This window comes from Curcuma longa, unplaced genomic scaffold (assembly GCF_044706935.1).
Source record: "Curcuma longa cultivar G26 ecotype Majalengka, Jawa Barat unplaced genomic scaffold, ITB_CL_G26_1.1 utg509_np1212_2302976_RagTag, whole genome shotgun sequence".
NCBI classification, from domain to species: Eukaryota; Viridiplantae; Streptophyta; class Magnoliopsida; order Zingiberales; family Zingiberaceae; genus Curcuma; species Curcuma longa.
In genome coordinates, this window is record NW_027435603.1 from 292869 (window position 1) to 308108 (window position 15240).

General features: G+C 37.4%; 3 protein-coding genes across 4 annotated transcripts; 1 reads left to right on the forward strand and 2 right to left on the reverse strand.

The window, feature by feature from the left end:
• The first annotated feature begins 265 nt into the window (after window positions 1-265).
• On the forward strand, window positions 266-2782 carry LOC141820575 (cytokinin riboside 5'-monophosphate phosphoribohydrolase LOG8-like). The gene is made up of 7 exons (XM_074707907.1): window positions 266-540; window positions 757-854; window positions 945-975; window positions 1889-1988; window positions 2068-2138; window positions 2220-2363; window positions 2447-2782. Exons 1-7 carry the CDS (start codon window positions 430-432, stop codon window positions 2510-2512), a joined length of 621 nt encoding a protein of 206 aa, XP_074564008.1. The 5' UTR covers window positions 266-429; the 3' UTR covers window positions 2513-2782.
• Window positions 2783-4248: 1466 nt separating this feature from the next.
• On the reverse strand, window positions 4249-8251 carry LOC141820710 (tRNA N(3)-methylcytidine methyltransferase trm141-like). Of its 2 annotated transcripts, XM_074708080.1 has the most exons (10): window positions 8042-8251; window positions 7903-7953; window positions 7773-7823; window positions 7159-7263; window positions 6943-7050; window positions 6574-6645; window positions 6447-6497; window positions 5408-5470; window positions 5187-5311; window positions 4249-4548 (listed from the first exon to the last, which is right to left on the reverse strand). In XM_074708080.1, the coding sequence occupies exons 1-10, from the start codon at window positions 8249-8251 to the stop codon at window positions 4503-4505; spliced, it is 882 nt and encodes a 293-aa protein (XP_074564181.1). In that variant the 3' UTR covers window positions 4249-4502. The 2 variants fall into 2 exon arrangements, with proteins under 2 accessions (XP_074564181.1, XP_074564180.1); XM_074708079.1 differs by having other exon boundaries at window positions 5187-5470.
• Window positions 8252-8711: 460 nt separating this feature from the next.
• On the reverse strand, window positions 8712-14693 carry LOC141820614 (peptidyl-prolyl cis-trans isomerase CYP57). Its single transcript, XM_074707957.1, has 11 exons — window positions 14430-14693; window positions 13623-13801; window positions 13440-13541; window positions 12941-13050; window positions 12678-12819; window positions 11952-12177; window positions 11428-11467; window positions 10924-11110; window positions 10374-10517; window positions 10083-10295; window positions 8712-9093 (listed from the first exon to the last, which is right to left on the reverse strand). The coding sequence occupies exons 1-10, from the start codon at window positions 14647-14649 to the stop codon at window positions 10155-10157; spliced, it is 1491 nt and encodes a 496-aa protein (XP_074564058.1). The 5' UTR covers window positions 14650-14693; the 3' UTR covers window positions 8712-9093; window positions 10083-10154.
• Between the last annotated feature and the right edge of the window lie 547 nt (window positions 14694-15240).

The following is a 15240-nucleotide window of genomic DNA, read 5'->3' on the forward strand; positions in this document are numbered from 1 at the left end:
CTGACTCTGAGCACTGTCCATCGCGAACATCCCACGGCGGCGGCGGCGGCGCATGGGAGGTTTTTTTTAGGGCTTTAAGAGGAACGGGATCAGGGTTCTTTCCACCACAGTGAGTGGGCGATCGAGGAAAAAGGTACAAATTAGAGTTTGCAAAAAGGAGAGCTTTTTGCCTTCTCGGTGGTGTTCCGTTTCACGGCTTTGTCGTCTTTACCTGCATTTGATAGCGAGGGCAGCAAGAGATAGTAAACAAAATGGAAACGAGCCGTGGATGGCGCAAGCAACGGACGATAGGATTCCTGGGACTGGGTAGTTGTTCGTTCAAAGAAAGAAGGTAAAGGCCGATTTGGGGTTTGCTTCTTCTCTCCCTCCGTCTCTTTCTCTCTTTTCCACCTCTCTGTGTCCGGCTTCGTGAGATCGGAGACGAGAGAGATGGGCGACGAGACTCGGAGCAAGTTCAAGCGGATTTGCGTCTTCTGCGGAAGTAACTCCGGCAACCGGACTGTCTTCAGCGATGCAGCTTTCGATCTGGGCCGCGAAATGGTACGCCCTCCTCGATCCTTCCTCTCCCTCAAAGTTTCGATTTTTATGCAGCGACGTCAAATATCAAAATTTTGAGGATTCATGATTTCCTTTTGCGAAAAGGATTCAAATTTTACGAGTCGAATTGCTTCCATACTTGTTGAATTCTTCTTGAAGTGATCTCAAACCAAAATGATAAATTATTTTCCTCGTTTTATTCTTTTGTGTGTGTTGCAGGTGAATAGACGAATCAGTTTAATTTATGGTGGTGGGAGTGTGGGATTAATGGGTATGATATCGCAGGCAGTTTATGATGGAGGATGCCATGTTCTTGGGTAATAAACTTCATGTTTCATGTTGCTTTCTTCTCTTTTATATACATTTCATACAAGTTCTCTGCTCATGTTATTGTTTGAGACATGCAGGGTAATTCCTAAAGCTCTTGTTCCCATTGAGGTATGGACTATATTCTTTTTCCAAGCTTTGTCGTTTGTTTTTAATGCTCTATGTTTCATTTTATGCTGTGTTGTTTGTTTGCTAAATGAGGATGTGGGGGTACCTTTTTTTTCCAAGCTAGCTTTGTTGTTTCACTTTATCAAGATGTTAATCTTAGATTTTAAATTTCAGTTCAATCCTCACCTTTGGCTTTCGTCTCAGTAGGTGTATAATTTTACATTTTCCAACTCCCTGCTTGGCTATTTTGTTTGTTTGGGTAGACACAACTAAGGAATCTTCCTTTGAATTAGCTTCGCCTTCTTTGCTCTATCATCTTAAAAACGAGATACAAGAACGTTCACTATCCATACCTCTTCAGATTCACTCGATGCTGCAGGGGAGACTAGCCAAGAAGTTCCATAGTAGTGATGTGATTGAGAGTGCTTTCTTTCAGAATCGATCATGGCAAGTAACAAGGGAGTAAGAGTTAGGAGCGGCCGGAGTCTCTTTATTTGAATGGTGGCGACTATATATATATATATAGACACCACTCTACCCCTTTAAGAGATGCTTTCAGATTTCAACATGTCGATGTCTGTACGAGTAGAAAATGTTTCTTCTAATAAGTTTTTGAAGAAAGTTTTCCATGTATTTTGGATCATAAGCTTAATCAAAAGGCTTCTCAGCAGTAGTTGTATCCTCTTAAGCCATGTAGTTCTTCTGGTTTGAGTATATGTGCCTCTGTGTGTACTTCTACTTAGATTGCTAATCAGTTATATATACTGAGAAATGCTTCAGTATAAGTTTTTATCATCAATTTTCTGGCAACTCGTGGTATTTGTGGCAAGGAAAGTTATGCTAAATTGACACCTACTTGCATCTCATGAAAGAAATGAAAATTTATGATATTTTCTTTTCTGCTTTTTTCATTTAGATTTCTGGAGAAACTGTGGGTGAAGTAAAGGTCGTTTCTGATATGCATGAGAGGAAAGCTGTAATGGCTGAACAAGCTGATGCATTCATAGCACTTCCTGGTAAATGTTAATAATATTGTTCATGCAAAGCTTTCCTGTTCCCTAGTGATGATCAAACCTTTGCCCGCTTCTTTTGCAGGAGGATATGGAACAATGGAAGAGGTCATGGAGATGATAACATGGTCACAACTCGGAATACATGATAAACCAGTGAGCGCGTCTTTCGCACTAAAATCCTACAATTTTTCTGCTAATCTGACTATAATTTAAGCCTTTTCTTTTCTTGCACAGATTGGTTTATTAAATGTCGATGGCTACTATAATTCCTTACTCGAACTATTCGACAAAGGTGTGCATGAAGGTTTTATTAAGCCGGCCTGCAGGCACATTGTTATTTCTGCTACAAATGCAAATGAGTTGCTTGCAAAAATGGAGGTCGGCTGTCTGTAAACTCAACCTTATTGTCTTGTACGTTCCAGTAAAGGAACCTGAAATTTCTTATTTGCTTTGAGTTGCAGCTGTACACTCCTTTGCACAAACAAGTTGCTCCGAGGCAGAGCTGGGAGATTGCTGAGGTTCTGTAGTAGTTCTAGCTGCACATCATTCTTTGTCCTCTTAGCTGCAATAGTTGGTCACCTAAGAACTTGCTATTTCGACAAAATTAACGTTAAGGAAAGATGAAAAGAAAACATTTTTGTCCACTCCACAAGGATCTTATGGAAGGTACAATAAATTGGGCATGTAAATTGTGGTGGTTTTAGAACAATAGGATTTTGTAATAATTCAACAGTGGACTTTGCAACATCATTCATCAGTGAAAGCTACTGCCAATCTAATGTACTTGGATTGAAATAGAGTATATATTTAGACTAAAAAGATATAAAGGTGCCTTTTTTATTTTTGCCTAAAAAAAAATAGTGAGAAGCACCATAACAACCTACGGTGTCGCCGACGGCGGAAGAGGAATTCCACCATGACCACCCACCGCTGCCGAGGTATCGATACGGGAAAACACAAGGTGGACGCATCAGCGGCGGTAGTATCATGAACCTCCTCGGCGAAGTCGACAGGAGCCGAAGTGGATTGAAAATGGAAGAATTCTTAATTCATCGGCAAGTATTTTGCAGAAGACCGTAAAGGATCATGGAGTCCGGCTCCTCCCCATCGCCCACGTCTCGCGCATCTTGTGGAAGCTCAATCCGAAGACTAAGCTGTCGAATCCCGCCAGGTGAGCCACTCCACTGGCCTCCACGTTTAGTAGACACGCAAGCTTCGCCAGGCCGAGCTCTCCGCCAGCTACGGCAGAACCGCGCCATATACTTGATATAATAAAGTTTTCCTCGGAAAAATGCTGCACGCCGCCGTTACAAACTCACTCGGTGTCTCCGGCAGCGGCTTTCCGCTGTTCAACATCTTCATCACGTATCCCACATCGTAGGAGGAGCCGTGGAATGTCACAAACAGACCGTCATGGTGGCCGAACAACTTCTCTCGGAGAAGAGTGGCGCAGCGAGCTGAGTAGGTCGATGCCGCTCTTCTTCAACAGGCGCATGGACTCCGGTGAACAAGGATCCACGTCAGGGTCGAAATCGGAGAAATTAATCTGCCAAGCAACGCGAGGCATTGATCAGTGGGCAACGCCGAACTGGACTATGTAGATTATCGACGTTGCACTTAGGTCGGAGAACCTCTCCTGCTCGGAGGCATGGCGAGGGGTGAAGCGGAGGAACCCGGAGAACTCCGTGTCGAAGGCGACGATAGGGAAGCAGCGGCGGAGAAGAGCGAGAAACTCGATTTAGCCGAGCCGGTTCGAGCCGTTGGCTCATTGAGGTGAGAGAATAACCTTTTGCCACCGTACGATCGAGTGCTTCTCTTATCTGTGGAAGAACACTTAGAACAAAATGAAAGGCATAAATCGTCCTACAAAATATACTATTAAGATTTAATGCTAAAGATTATGGTACACGTGGAATCACAAATGTTTAATGACCAAAGTTAATTTTCTCTCCTTTATTTCCGTCGTTTAGGGACTTTTTTTCTCTCTCAAACACAATGTAGACTCACTTTTGATTTTAAAAAAAAATTACAGGTTACTAAAAGATACATAAATTAGCAACTTGCTCGGCGACAAAGATAATCTGAAATTGTAGAACTTAGCATTTTTAAGTACTCAGATCCTCAAATGAACATGATGGATTTGATGATTGCTAAACAAACAAAGCTATCTGATCTGACCTGCTATTTGTATCAGCATAACCACCGAAGGCAACGTTAACAGAATGAAATGGAATATATCACAAAAATTAAGAAAGCTCCAAACTTTGAATTGGTGAATAAAGCTCTACAAAATTGTCTCGAACCCATAGCCCAGTTCACTCTGTACAGCAGAATACTGGCTCTATCAGTATAAAAAATGGTGATAAACGAGAGTGTTTTTTTTTTCTCTCTTTTCTGAATGAAATGGCAAAAGCTTATTACACTTGGTCAGTATCGCCTCGGAAACTGCTCGAGGTCATCATCATACCTGGAAGATTTGGCCAAACCAGAAGATGGTTGTTGAGTGGCACCATGTTGTTAATCAGGTTGTTCAACACAGCAAAATGTAGCCCTCACCCATCTCCTGCATTCAAGCAATGAAACCACAATAATAGCAGACAGACTAAAAGGACAACTTCAATTTGAGGCCTAAAGGGATCCTCTTTAACTTGTGTAATGAAACTTAAAGCAATGAACTTGTTTGAGAGAGAGAAATAACTGGGCAATTGCAGTATTGGTGAAAATAGAACTATATCAACAAAGACAAGGAATCACATAAATATTTTTATGCTCAAACTAATCTGGAATTATCACTGAACAGATTCAAGCACAAAGGTTTAGCTTTGCATATACGAGAAGAAATCCAATTCATTTCCTCATCTCAATATGCACTTGCTTAATTTCCCCTTTTGTACCAAAAAATTCCTGTCAGAGTCCATGAGTGCTTTTCAAATAACCCATTACTTGACATGTTTGCCTATCCAGTTAATGAACCCAATTACTAATTTCAATAAAATTAGACTTCCACAAATCCACCTGCCCAATTGACAATGAACAAAAATGACGGGTTAATAGATTATTCACTCAACCTTTGGTAGCATAACGGGAAGAAAGTATGGCAGTTATGTCAAGGTACATAGACTGCATATTGTTGTTCTGAAATTTTCAATTTGCAATCAAATTTGGAAAGCCTTAGAAGTGAGTGGACATATTTTACCATACCGATCCATGACAACATTTTGAGAGCGGTTTACAATCTCCTTGCAGTACACATTCATGTCTAGAGTTCTGAAACCATTTCTTTCAAACAAGTCTGAAAGTTTGTCCTCAGAGAAGTAAAAAGCACACTGAAAACATGACATCATATCTTTGTGAAAATTTATGATTGAAAAATGAATACAAATACTCAAATCCATTGAATGAGATGGAAGTAAAACCCATACAGTGCCATCACCTCTGACAAAGAAATTCTCACTAATCATCTGGCCTTTATTTGCAAGTTTGACCTGAACATTATCATGTCAGTAAGAGCTGTAAAATGCTCCTCCTAGAATCAAAATTAGAAATATTTAAAAGTAGCAAAGCAGATAAATTAACTACTTGAAGAAACTGAAAATAGCAAATTGGCCTGCAGGTCACATAGGATGATGATGCCAGGTTAGGGCCATTGGATTGGAACACCACATTGTAGTTGGCCTAGCTAGCGTGCCAAAGAATGAATACTTGTGCTCTCAAGGCATTCGAAGATGGAGTACCCAAGGAGTCCAGTGATCAAGTATGTGAAAAAAATGCAAAATGAGTATTACAAAACTCAATACTCTCTTACCTAGAGGATCCTTCCCCTTAATTTATTCTATGATCAGAGAGGGTGACTGTTGCAGGATAATCTGGGCCGTGAATTAACACTTCACCAATTTTTGGCAATTGATTACTGCCATGGCTACAAAAATTGAGGCGTTATAGGGGCATATAGTGTGTTATAAAGATTTGAAACCCCAAGGGAGAAATCACTAACTCTCACTTCCTCAAGAGTATGGGGAAATTTATTTTTCTCTTGTTAGAGGGGTTGGAGAAGGTGAACATTGTGGGATAGCCCAAATCATGTGTCTGAACCCCACTATATTCACATCATTCTTGACATAATGTCAGTGGTTGTCATATTTTGCATTAATTTAGTGATCATCTGGGAAAGCATACTCTTGTATAGGTTTGAAGCCGCATAGGTTACACTAAATATGTAAGTAGCCACGTGGTAGAAAAGGAAAGTAAATTAACTCCCAAAAAGGTGTTTCCTTCTTCGAATAGATCTGTTTGTCAAATACAATGAAGTAACAAAGTAGTATCTTCCAAAAATTATTGATACTTTTTAAGAGGTAGAGGTGGGATGCCCAGTGATATCTCATCAGAACTCATAGATAAGGATATAATTTTAAAACTAAATGAATTAGTAACACATTTAGAAAAGCTGATTTAGGGACTAACCTGTGCAAAATCTCCAAAGGCGTAGTCCCGAAAAAGCACATAGCCATTTGGCTGGAAGATGGTAGAAGGCATATTGACAAGAAAAGTGAAGAAAGCAAGCCATATGACCATTATGATGTATACTCACCTTGATGATGGTTCTGACATTTTGTAATACTGCCGGCATATTCATGGGAGAAACAGCAGACAGCATAAAGATCTGCCAAGATATCAAGTAGTCACCAATGGAATCAACAAAGGAATAAATCATCTGGATTATAAAGTAGACAATTTGGTAATTAAGTTCAGACTTCAGAAGAGCACGGAAAGACACTTGAAGAAACAGATGAATGTTAGCAAAGGCAGTCAAAGTTCTTCATGAATAATACCAATTTTCACATGCACATAACACTGGTTCCTGATATTGCAATATAAACAAAAAGAAGAAATAGTGAAATTGCGATAATAAGCTTCCCATACCTAAAACTTAAAGAACTAATTTTAGACAATGGATTACCATGGTAACAATATCTACTGATGATGGAAGAATTGTCTTAGACAGTTCATCCTTCGTCACATCGCAAACAAAAGTGTTTAGTCGATCAGATGCAAAAGCTCCATTTTCCTGTTGATTTTAAGAATTGGCACATTTTAGCAAGTATATGGTTACAACCACAAGGATGACATGATTTCTAGGTTAGCAAAATTTAGTTATTAACACAGATTGTTATACCTTTACTAGTGCAACAGCATGAGGTGAAAAATCACAGGCATGTACAAAAACATTTGGAAATGAAGCTAGAAGTGGTAAAAGAGTGTTTCCAACTCCACAACCAACCTATCAGAAACCACTGAAGCCAATTAGAAGTAGAAAAATATCGAGTCAGTTGTCATATTTTTTATGTAAAATAAAGAGAAAAACTGTACTAAAATCCTACAAACAAAGACACACAATTAGGGGTTGGAGATAAGTAACTTAAACTGCTGAACAATAAGATATAGGAAATAAAAGAAAAGTAAAACAACAAAAAGACTGAAATGAACTTATTTTCTATGCGGGATGAGATTATTTTCCTAGTATATCAGTATCATTCCCACGCTGGAGCACAGAAGAGCTAAAAATATCATTTCCTGTTGAGATAAATCACATAATTTTCCTCACATCCAAATGTAACACAAAACGGCAGTAATAACATACTAATCCATACAAAAATCACTTCTTTTTCCTCTTAAATACGGTACACATGATTAATCAAAAGAAGGATTCCAGGATGAAGATTCAGTAAATCTCCAAATTGTAATAAATGCGACCAGAATGCTACAAATGTCTCCCGACAATGGATTTACCTCTAGGACCATCTTCGGTTCTACAGATTTGTGTTCGCTATCACTAGACGACTGTGAAAAGATAGGTGTTAAGCCACAATTTCAGTTTTATTGAAACATATAAATAACTGAATGCATTAGATGCACATACGCAGAAAAACCGTCCCCAATCTTTCTCCAGGTAGTGCCGATCTTTAAAGAACTGGTAACACGACAAAATTGTTGGAACACTACAATGACTAATGACAGAGAAGATTGGACAAGAGAACAGAGGCTGGAGAGAGGCAAACCTTGTCATGGTGCCGCTTATAGAAGTCCTCCCAGTATTTGGTAGGGTTTCTCTCGTACTTAAGATAATTCATGCGAGGAACCGGATTGCTCGAGCAGAAGCAGCGGAGGAAGAAAATTCCACGGTTGCGGGCGCTGCTAGCTAGGCGGAGGGACGAAGGCGATCGTAGGCGGCAACCAAGACGGCGGTAGAGTGGCGAACCGGTGGGCATCGCCGGCTTCGCTAGTTGCGAAGGGGAAGGGACAACAGTTTGACAATAATAAAACAAATAAATTAGTTTTATTTTTTTAATCCTTGAGCAATAGCCTTTTTTTGTCTTTTTCATTAATTATCCTTAATAAGCTTCTGGTTTTCAAAATACTCTCTTTTACACTAAAAATCCCCAAAAAAAATTGAATTGATTTAAAAAAAAGAGAGAGAGAGAGGAAGACTATAAAACCACTTCAAACAAGGTTCGACATTAAGACACTTGGAATTAAAGCTAAAAATACAAATTAATTTTGAAAGAGAGAGTTTGTTAACAATGGTTAGTTTGAACGAAGTTAACAGGCAAATTTCAGCTTAATAAGAGTGCATCAATTGCTCCTCATCCGTACTACGTCTTGCTAAACACGGATTTGTACGCAATATGAATCTTTATAGATTAATCCTTCTCTTATACAGAAACAAAAGATTAAAATCATGCTGCTTCATATTCCGAGATCTTCAAAATCTAAGATTAGGATCATACTGTTTTACAAAATCAACAGAGGAAACGAAGTCGCGCACAGATCCATTCCTCTGTCACCAAAAATCGAGCAGTAGATTGGCATATAGTTGAACACACCAACAAATCTCTACTGGATTTTAATAAAAGCTATTTACAGTATTTAGAAAACATAAAGATTTACTGGGCAACAATCAACGGCCAGTTTTGGCAAGTTGGTGATATCTGGGAGACAACCACACAGTATCTACAACTCCTGCATTTGTTGAAAAGCAAAAGCCTAGTGTACATTTTGGGTGAGACTTCAGAGCTTCGATAAGGCTCGACGCTGCAAATCATCTTCAGAGCTGCAAGAATGATAAAGCAGAAGTTGAAAAATGGATTAGCAATGGTTGACAATGCATGGTTCAGCAAAGTAATATCCAGCCATTTTAAGCATCTCATATAATGCATATTTAACAGAAATTAGCACCATTCGGGAAATGTGAATCTATATTCCTTATGAAAGAATTTTGGTTAATGTGAACTTCTGGACCATGAAGGAAAAGAAAGCATTTGTTTCAAGTCGGGAACAAATTATTCATTAGGTTTGAGATAAGAATACTATATCAATGTGGACAGGCATCTGTTTCTTTTTAAAAGACATTACATAGATAAAAATAGTATATCATTTACATATCAAACATCAAAACATCCACTCATCTTTACATAAATTTCCAAAGCAAACCCAAACACTATCTTAAAAAATGTTTGATTGAGCACTAACAAGTGCTTGAAGAATTACTTTTATGAACAAACTCAAATGGGAGACAAGGAATACAATGGCAGCCGAGGAAAGAACATAGGTCAGACTTGGAAAAGTGGGGTACTGAGGTTTAAACAAATTCGAAGAACACATGAAGTGGTCAATAATTAATCAGTTGTACACATGAAAGAACAGCAGAAAAACATACAAAAACAGGCACGCATAAGGTTCATCTGTTAAGAGAAATAGATCTACAAATATTCAAGGTTAACAGCCAAATGAAATATTAACTCAACTTAGCATTTTTGTAAATATACTAAAATTTTAGTCCGAGGATTATTAAAAGCTTTGACAAAGAGCTAAATTGGAGTTTGTTATGATGCAAAAAGATATGAATAGTTCCCAATAAGAGCAATATATGCCAAGTTGTACATTCAAAAATTTTGGTATTTTACTATTTGGACATGAATGTTTTGCATTTATCAAATATTATTGAAGGGAAAAGTGTAGCGCAAAAAGTAATTGGTTAAATATATGAGCACAGAAATTACAAGTTAACTGGAGTAACACCAAACAAGTTAATAACAATACCTACTCAACATGAAGGATGATTGAAATCTGAAAAGTCAGGTGCCATTATGTTAGACTTGATCATGTAAATAATTAGGTGAGAGATTTGCCAGCCCACTCCCGCTCCCGTCGCTTGAGCTTCGCCTGCATTCTATTGAATTTCTCTTTGCCCTTCTCCAGAAGAGGATCATGAACAACATATTCATTTGGATCATCTTTTCTAGTCATGCCATCCTGTGAAGAAAGGCAAACTGGCTATCAGATTCAGGACGGTTGCAGGTAGAACTGTAGAAGTGAAATGAAAAACAATACCTTATCAGAGGACTCAGAAAGGAACTTTAGCTGTGTTGTCATCCATCCAGAATCATCTTCCTCAGTAGCCTCCTTACCATTGTTACTCGGCACAGAAAGCTTGGTAGATATAGACTTTTTGAATCTATCCAGCTTGGCTAGAGTCTGGTATCAACAAAACCCAAAACACAATAATCAAATTTGATATTACTTTATATTAGTTCTCCATAAATGATAGTGCCAAGGTAGATAGTTATGTAGTATGCAAGCATATTTAGATATCCCAACTCAGCAGAATCTAAAATAAACCAAGTTAAAATAATAAATCAAGGCCAACATTAACTGATACTTGACCTTCTATTCAAGGTTTCTTAACATCAAGAAATTACAAACCACTAGAATGATAAGCGGCAATAAGTGGAATTAATAACTATTATATTAAAACCAAGCATGAAAGCACTTCATAAATTGCAGGAAAGACAACATCATATAGAAATTGCCTTTTAACAATCCATAACAGCAAATAAATAGCATCACAAAAGGTTTCATGCATGAAACTACAAATACGTACATCTCCTTCACGTCCCTGATTTCGTCGCCTCTTCTGCTTCAGCAATTGTCTCTCTTGTTCAGCATGATTCAGTAACTCCAAGTCTGCATCTGCCTTGTCCATAAGCTCAGTTCTGGCTTCTGATCCAATGCCTTTTTTCTTCATTGATAATTTCTCAACCTTGGAATTTTTAACTTCAGCAACTGACCTATTAATATACAAGAAGATAGATGGAAACTTAGCTCCAGAAATATGGCTCTAGTAGTGGGTTTAACTAATCTTATACAGCATAAATAGTTGCTAAATTTTAAATTTTCTTTATAAATGTAGTGTATATGAAGATTGTGCCTCAACTCATCTGATGTTAATCATAGACTCTAATGCAAAATTTTCAAGTTCTTGACTAACAAGCTCAAATCAGCATATAGGTTTCATTTTCACATAGAATATGTAGGTGCTAGGCAACAATGTCAAGATGTCGAGGAAAGAGGAAATCAATATACTATGTTGGACAAGAACCAATACCTTGAAGGTGATGCCTCCCGGTGTTTCTTCCTAGGTTTATCTGTGATAGAATGGAAAATCTATCAGTTGTATGCCTAACAAATATTAAGTTCAGCATAGACAGATATAATAAAATAAGATGGAACAATGTGGCAAATCACTTAAGCACACAACAGCTATCCATGCGAAGTCAACTTTAAGCATGACAACAAATTGAAAAACCTAATGCTGAAATATGAATCTGCTTTATTCTTCCTCTGTTCATCACATAATCGTTCCACCATTAACACATTGTTTGGTATATAATTTCTATGCAAAGTTTCAATAATTATAATTTTCCTGGTGTATATTCACACACTGATACCTCAAGGGAGACTTTTTCATAACATAGTTTACGTGAATTTACTAAATGACAACTTCTCATCATATAGCACGTCTCAATAATAGACAAAGTTTCATTCTTTAGTCAACAGTCGAAAAGGATTTAAATAAGTGGGAGAAAAATTATCAGAAATAAAAAAAGCATCTAGTAAATAACACAATACCAACAGGCATCTTGTCATGATTGGTAACATCACCCATCTCCTTGCGTTTTCTCAATATTTGCATTCGCATTCTTGCATCAAAGTTGGATTCGTTGTCGTCATCACTATGATCATCGGCACTGAAATCATCTGTCTGAGTTTCTCTAATGTTGTTACCCTTGTTAGAAACTAGAGCATCTCTGACAGCTAAACGAGCTTCATTTTTCTTTTCCATTTCAGCTTTAGACTGCATGCATCCACCAGAAACATCAATACTTTGATATTCAATAATACCAGTGCAAAAGAAGCAAATGTAAACTTGGAGGCACAATAAAGTTGTCAGGTTATATAGCATATTGAAAAGGTGAAATGGAAGATATATAAGACAAGAAAAATATTTAACAGTATGAATTTTCAGGTTGAAGATGTGGAGAACTTTGTTCAGATAGAGATGAGGATGGATGTCAACATTTTATTTCCTTCTTTTAAGCAGTGATAAATCCCAAATGAAAGTCTTATAACGAAAAGAATAATAAATACTGTTTTTCTTTTTCCTGCAATTTGATCAAAACAACATTATCAAACAGAAATACCTAGTGTGAGGTTGAAATTAAGCAAGCAAGACAACCAACAGGCTGAAACAACAAACCAATAGCAATAAGCATAACAATTAAATAACTAGTAGTTACAACCAAAGTCATGAACAAACGCAGTGTCAATTCAAGCCTTCACTCAGTTGTCACTCACCAATGATTCAGGTGTTGCTTCTTCTTTAAGGAAACGAGGATCATCTAACACATCATGGATACTCTTGATCTTATCCTTTATGTTTGCAGCTTCCAATTCATCTTCTTCAACTTCATCACCAAAAGATAGCATGTTAAGCTTCCTGCACAATACAAACGCAGTAAATCCTACCAACATCATTAGTGTGATAACTGCAACGTCAATGGCTATATCAAGACCGTAGTACACACGAGGCAAAAAAATTGAAGCATGAAACTACATACTTGACTGCTTTCTTTTTTTGCTCCTGGTCTTCAGCTGCAACCTTAGCATGAGTTTGAGGTTTCTCCTTTAGTTGCCTTGGAACAATGTCGTCAAATGGATTCCATAGCACCTTAAGGAAGAAAAAAAGGAATAAATTGTTCATTTCCTCATTATATGAAATTAGAGAAAGCATAATGCAACAAAAAGTTATTCTTTGTGAAAGAAATAAGTTAAGATTAAATCTATGCATTCCTTAACAAAAGTACAATACCCATACGTGGACCAACAGCATCTACACTGAAACAAAAAAGAAAAGCCTATGCTGCTAGCTATCAGGACTCATTTTTTTAACATTTACAGTGGGAGTAAGCTCTCACAAAAGGGGAAAAAAATGTCTCAGAAAATCTTTAAGCTGAAACAGCCTTTTTTCTTCATGAGAGAAATATACTACTTACTATGGGAGATTTAGTAAATCAAGATATTCAGCTGAACTGAATTTACAGGAAAATTGGAAATTACCTCAACAGAAAGAATCTTTGGAAAGGGGTAAACTGGACGATCATCTTTGTCAGTTTCAAACTCACCCAACCTTAGAAGGTTAAATATGGAATCTCCTGTAACCTGTCAATATCATATATGAGTTCCTTCCTATGTATTAAGTTACACAAAGTAAAAAACTTCAAGAAATTGCTACAACATTACCTTTCCAAAAATTGTGTGTTTCCGATCTAGCCAGTCGCAATGATCTAATGTCATAAAGAATTGGCTTCCATTCGAATGAGGAGAGCCAGCATTTGCACATGCAACCAAGCCCCTGTGATTAAATCGAAGTCTAGAATGGAACTCATCAGCAAACACTCCACCGTAAATACTTTCCCCACCTGCCAATCAGAAAGGAAGCAGGTCAACCTACAAATGGCAACCTTAGGTATTATCAGATGGTTGAGCTCAACAGTTATTTTAATACATGTATATACGAACATAAAGACACAGTTCGATTAAAGACCCAAGATCTTGCCAACAACTTTCAAAGTCTTTACCAAGTTGGCAAATTGGTGCCTCTAATTGAGAGCGATGTTTAACAACAGAAACAAACTTATAATTAGATTCTTCGAGGTAAGATAAATCCAGGTATAGAACCGTTGCTTGCTCAAGTATCGCATGTAGCATAAAAGGGGAAAGCCTTAGATCGGCTAAAAACAAGTGATGGCGCACCGATGGAGAAAAAAATCATGTATCTGATTCTGATCCAGACCATTTGACTTTAAAATGTAAATGAAGTATTAAAAATTAACCTCGCGGTGGTGGCAGGAAACAGAAGTAGGGTATGTGACCTGCGACGGGTGGTGATTCCAAGGAATAAACATACTTGAAGATGATTCAAGGGTCTTCTTTTTTTTATACTCATATACGCGTAAACAATCGAGATTCAAAAATTTAGACTTGAGCAGGAACCCTAATCTAGTGGCTAGCAGAAGACAGGAGCGGAGAAGAAGAATAAGCGCGTACCGGTGCCGCTGCCGGTAGGATCACCGCCCTGGACGAGGAAACCCTTGATGATGCGGTGGAAGATGGTACCGTCGAAGTAACCCTCGAGGCAGAGTTGGACGAAGTTGCGGACGGCCTTGGGAACCTCCTTCGGCCACAGCTCGATGTCGATCGGCCCAACTGTAGTCTGCACCACCACCTTCCCCTTCGTCGGCGGCTCGAGTACGTACACATTCGACATGGTCGGCGATCTGACACTCTCTCCCGACGCGAGATTTCGAGAGGAGGAGGTAAAGATCCTTTTCTTCTTAAAAAAAAATAAGTTCCCAATATTATATCGGGTTGCCCGGCTACACGAGGCTTGGGTGCGATTCAGTTAAATCAAATATATTGATTAAATTTTTAAATTTTAAATTTAATTATTTTAAAATTTTAATTATTTTTTAAATCTAATAATTCGATTCGATTTTAATTTTAAAATTTGTTATTCAAATAAATTGAATAAATTAAAAAAAATAAATTAATTAAAATAAACAAATAATTTTAAAATAAATTTATAATTTTTTAATTAATTAATAAATATTTTATCATATTTAAAATTTTTAATTATTTCAATTAATTCGATAAAAATCAAATTAATCGATATTTAATCTATTTAATTTGTTTAATTTTTATTTAAAAATTTAATCGATTCGATTATTTCAAAAAAATTTAATTTGATTTGATTTTAATTAATTTGATTCAAATAATCGAATACTTAGCTCTATTTACTATCTTTAGCACCAATTTGATCGGGTCCTGACCTGTGCAAGGTCCCGATTTCATGAAAATA

Coding starts and splice junctions, on each gene's coding strand:
- LOC141820710 (XM_074708079.1), bottom strand. CDS start 8,251: ATGCCCACCGGTTCGCCACTCTACCGCCGTCTTGGTTGCCGCCTACGA. Junction 7,264..7,772: donor AACCGAAGATGGTCCTAGAG/GTAAATCCATTG, acceptor GGTTTCTGATAG/GTTGGTTGTGGAGTTGGAAA. Junction 4,549..5,186: donor CAAAATGTTGTCATGGATCG/GTATGGTAAAAT, acceptor GCTTGAATGCAG/GAGATGGGTGAGGGCTACAT.
- LOC141820614 (XM_074707957.1), bottom strand. CDS start 14,649: ATGTCGAATGTGTACGTACTCGAGCCGCCGACGAAGGGGAAGGTGGTG. Junction 12,178..12,677: donor AAGCAACACCTGAATCATTG/GTGAGTGACAAC, acceptor GGATGCATGCAG/TCTAAAGCTGAAATGGAAAA. Junction 11,111..11,427: donor CGGGAGGCATCACCTTCAAG/GTATTGGTTCTT, acceptor GTATATTAATAG/GTCAGTTGCTGAAGTTAAAA.
- LOC141820575 (XM_074707907.1), top strand. CDS start 430: ATGGGCGACGAGACTCGGAGCAAGTTCAAGCGGATTTGCGTCTTCTGC. Junction 976..1,888: donor AAGCTCTTGTTCCCATTGAG/GTATGGACTATA, acceptor TTTTTCATTTAG/ATTTCTGGAGAAACTGTGGG. Junction 2,139..2,219: donor TCGGAATACATGATAAACCA/GTGAGCGCGTCT, acceptor TTTCTTGCACAG/ATTGGTTTATTAAATGTCGA.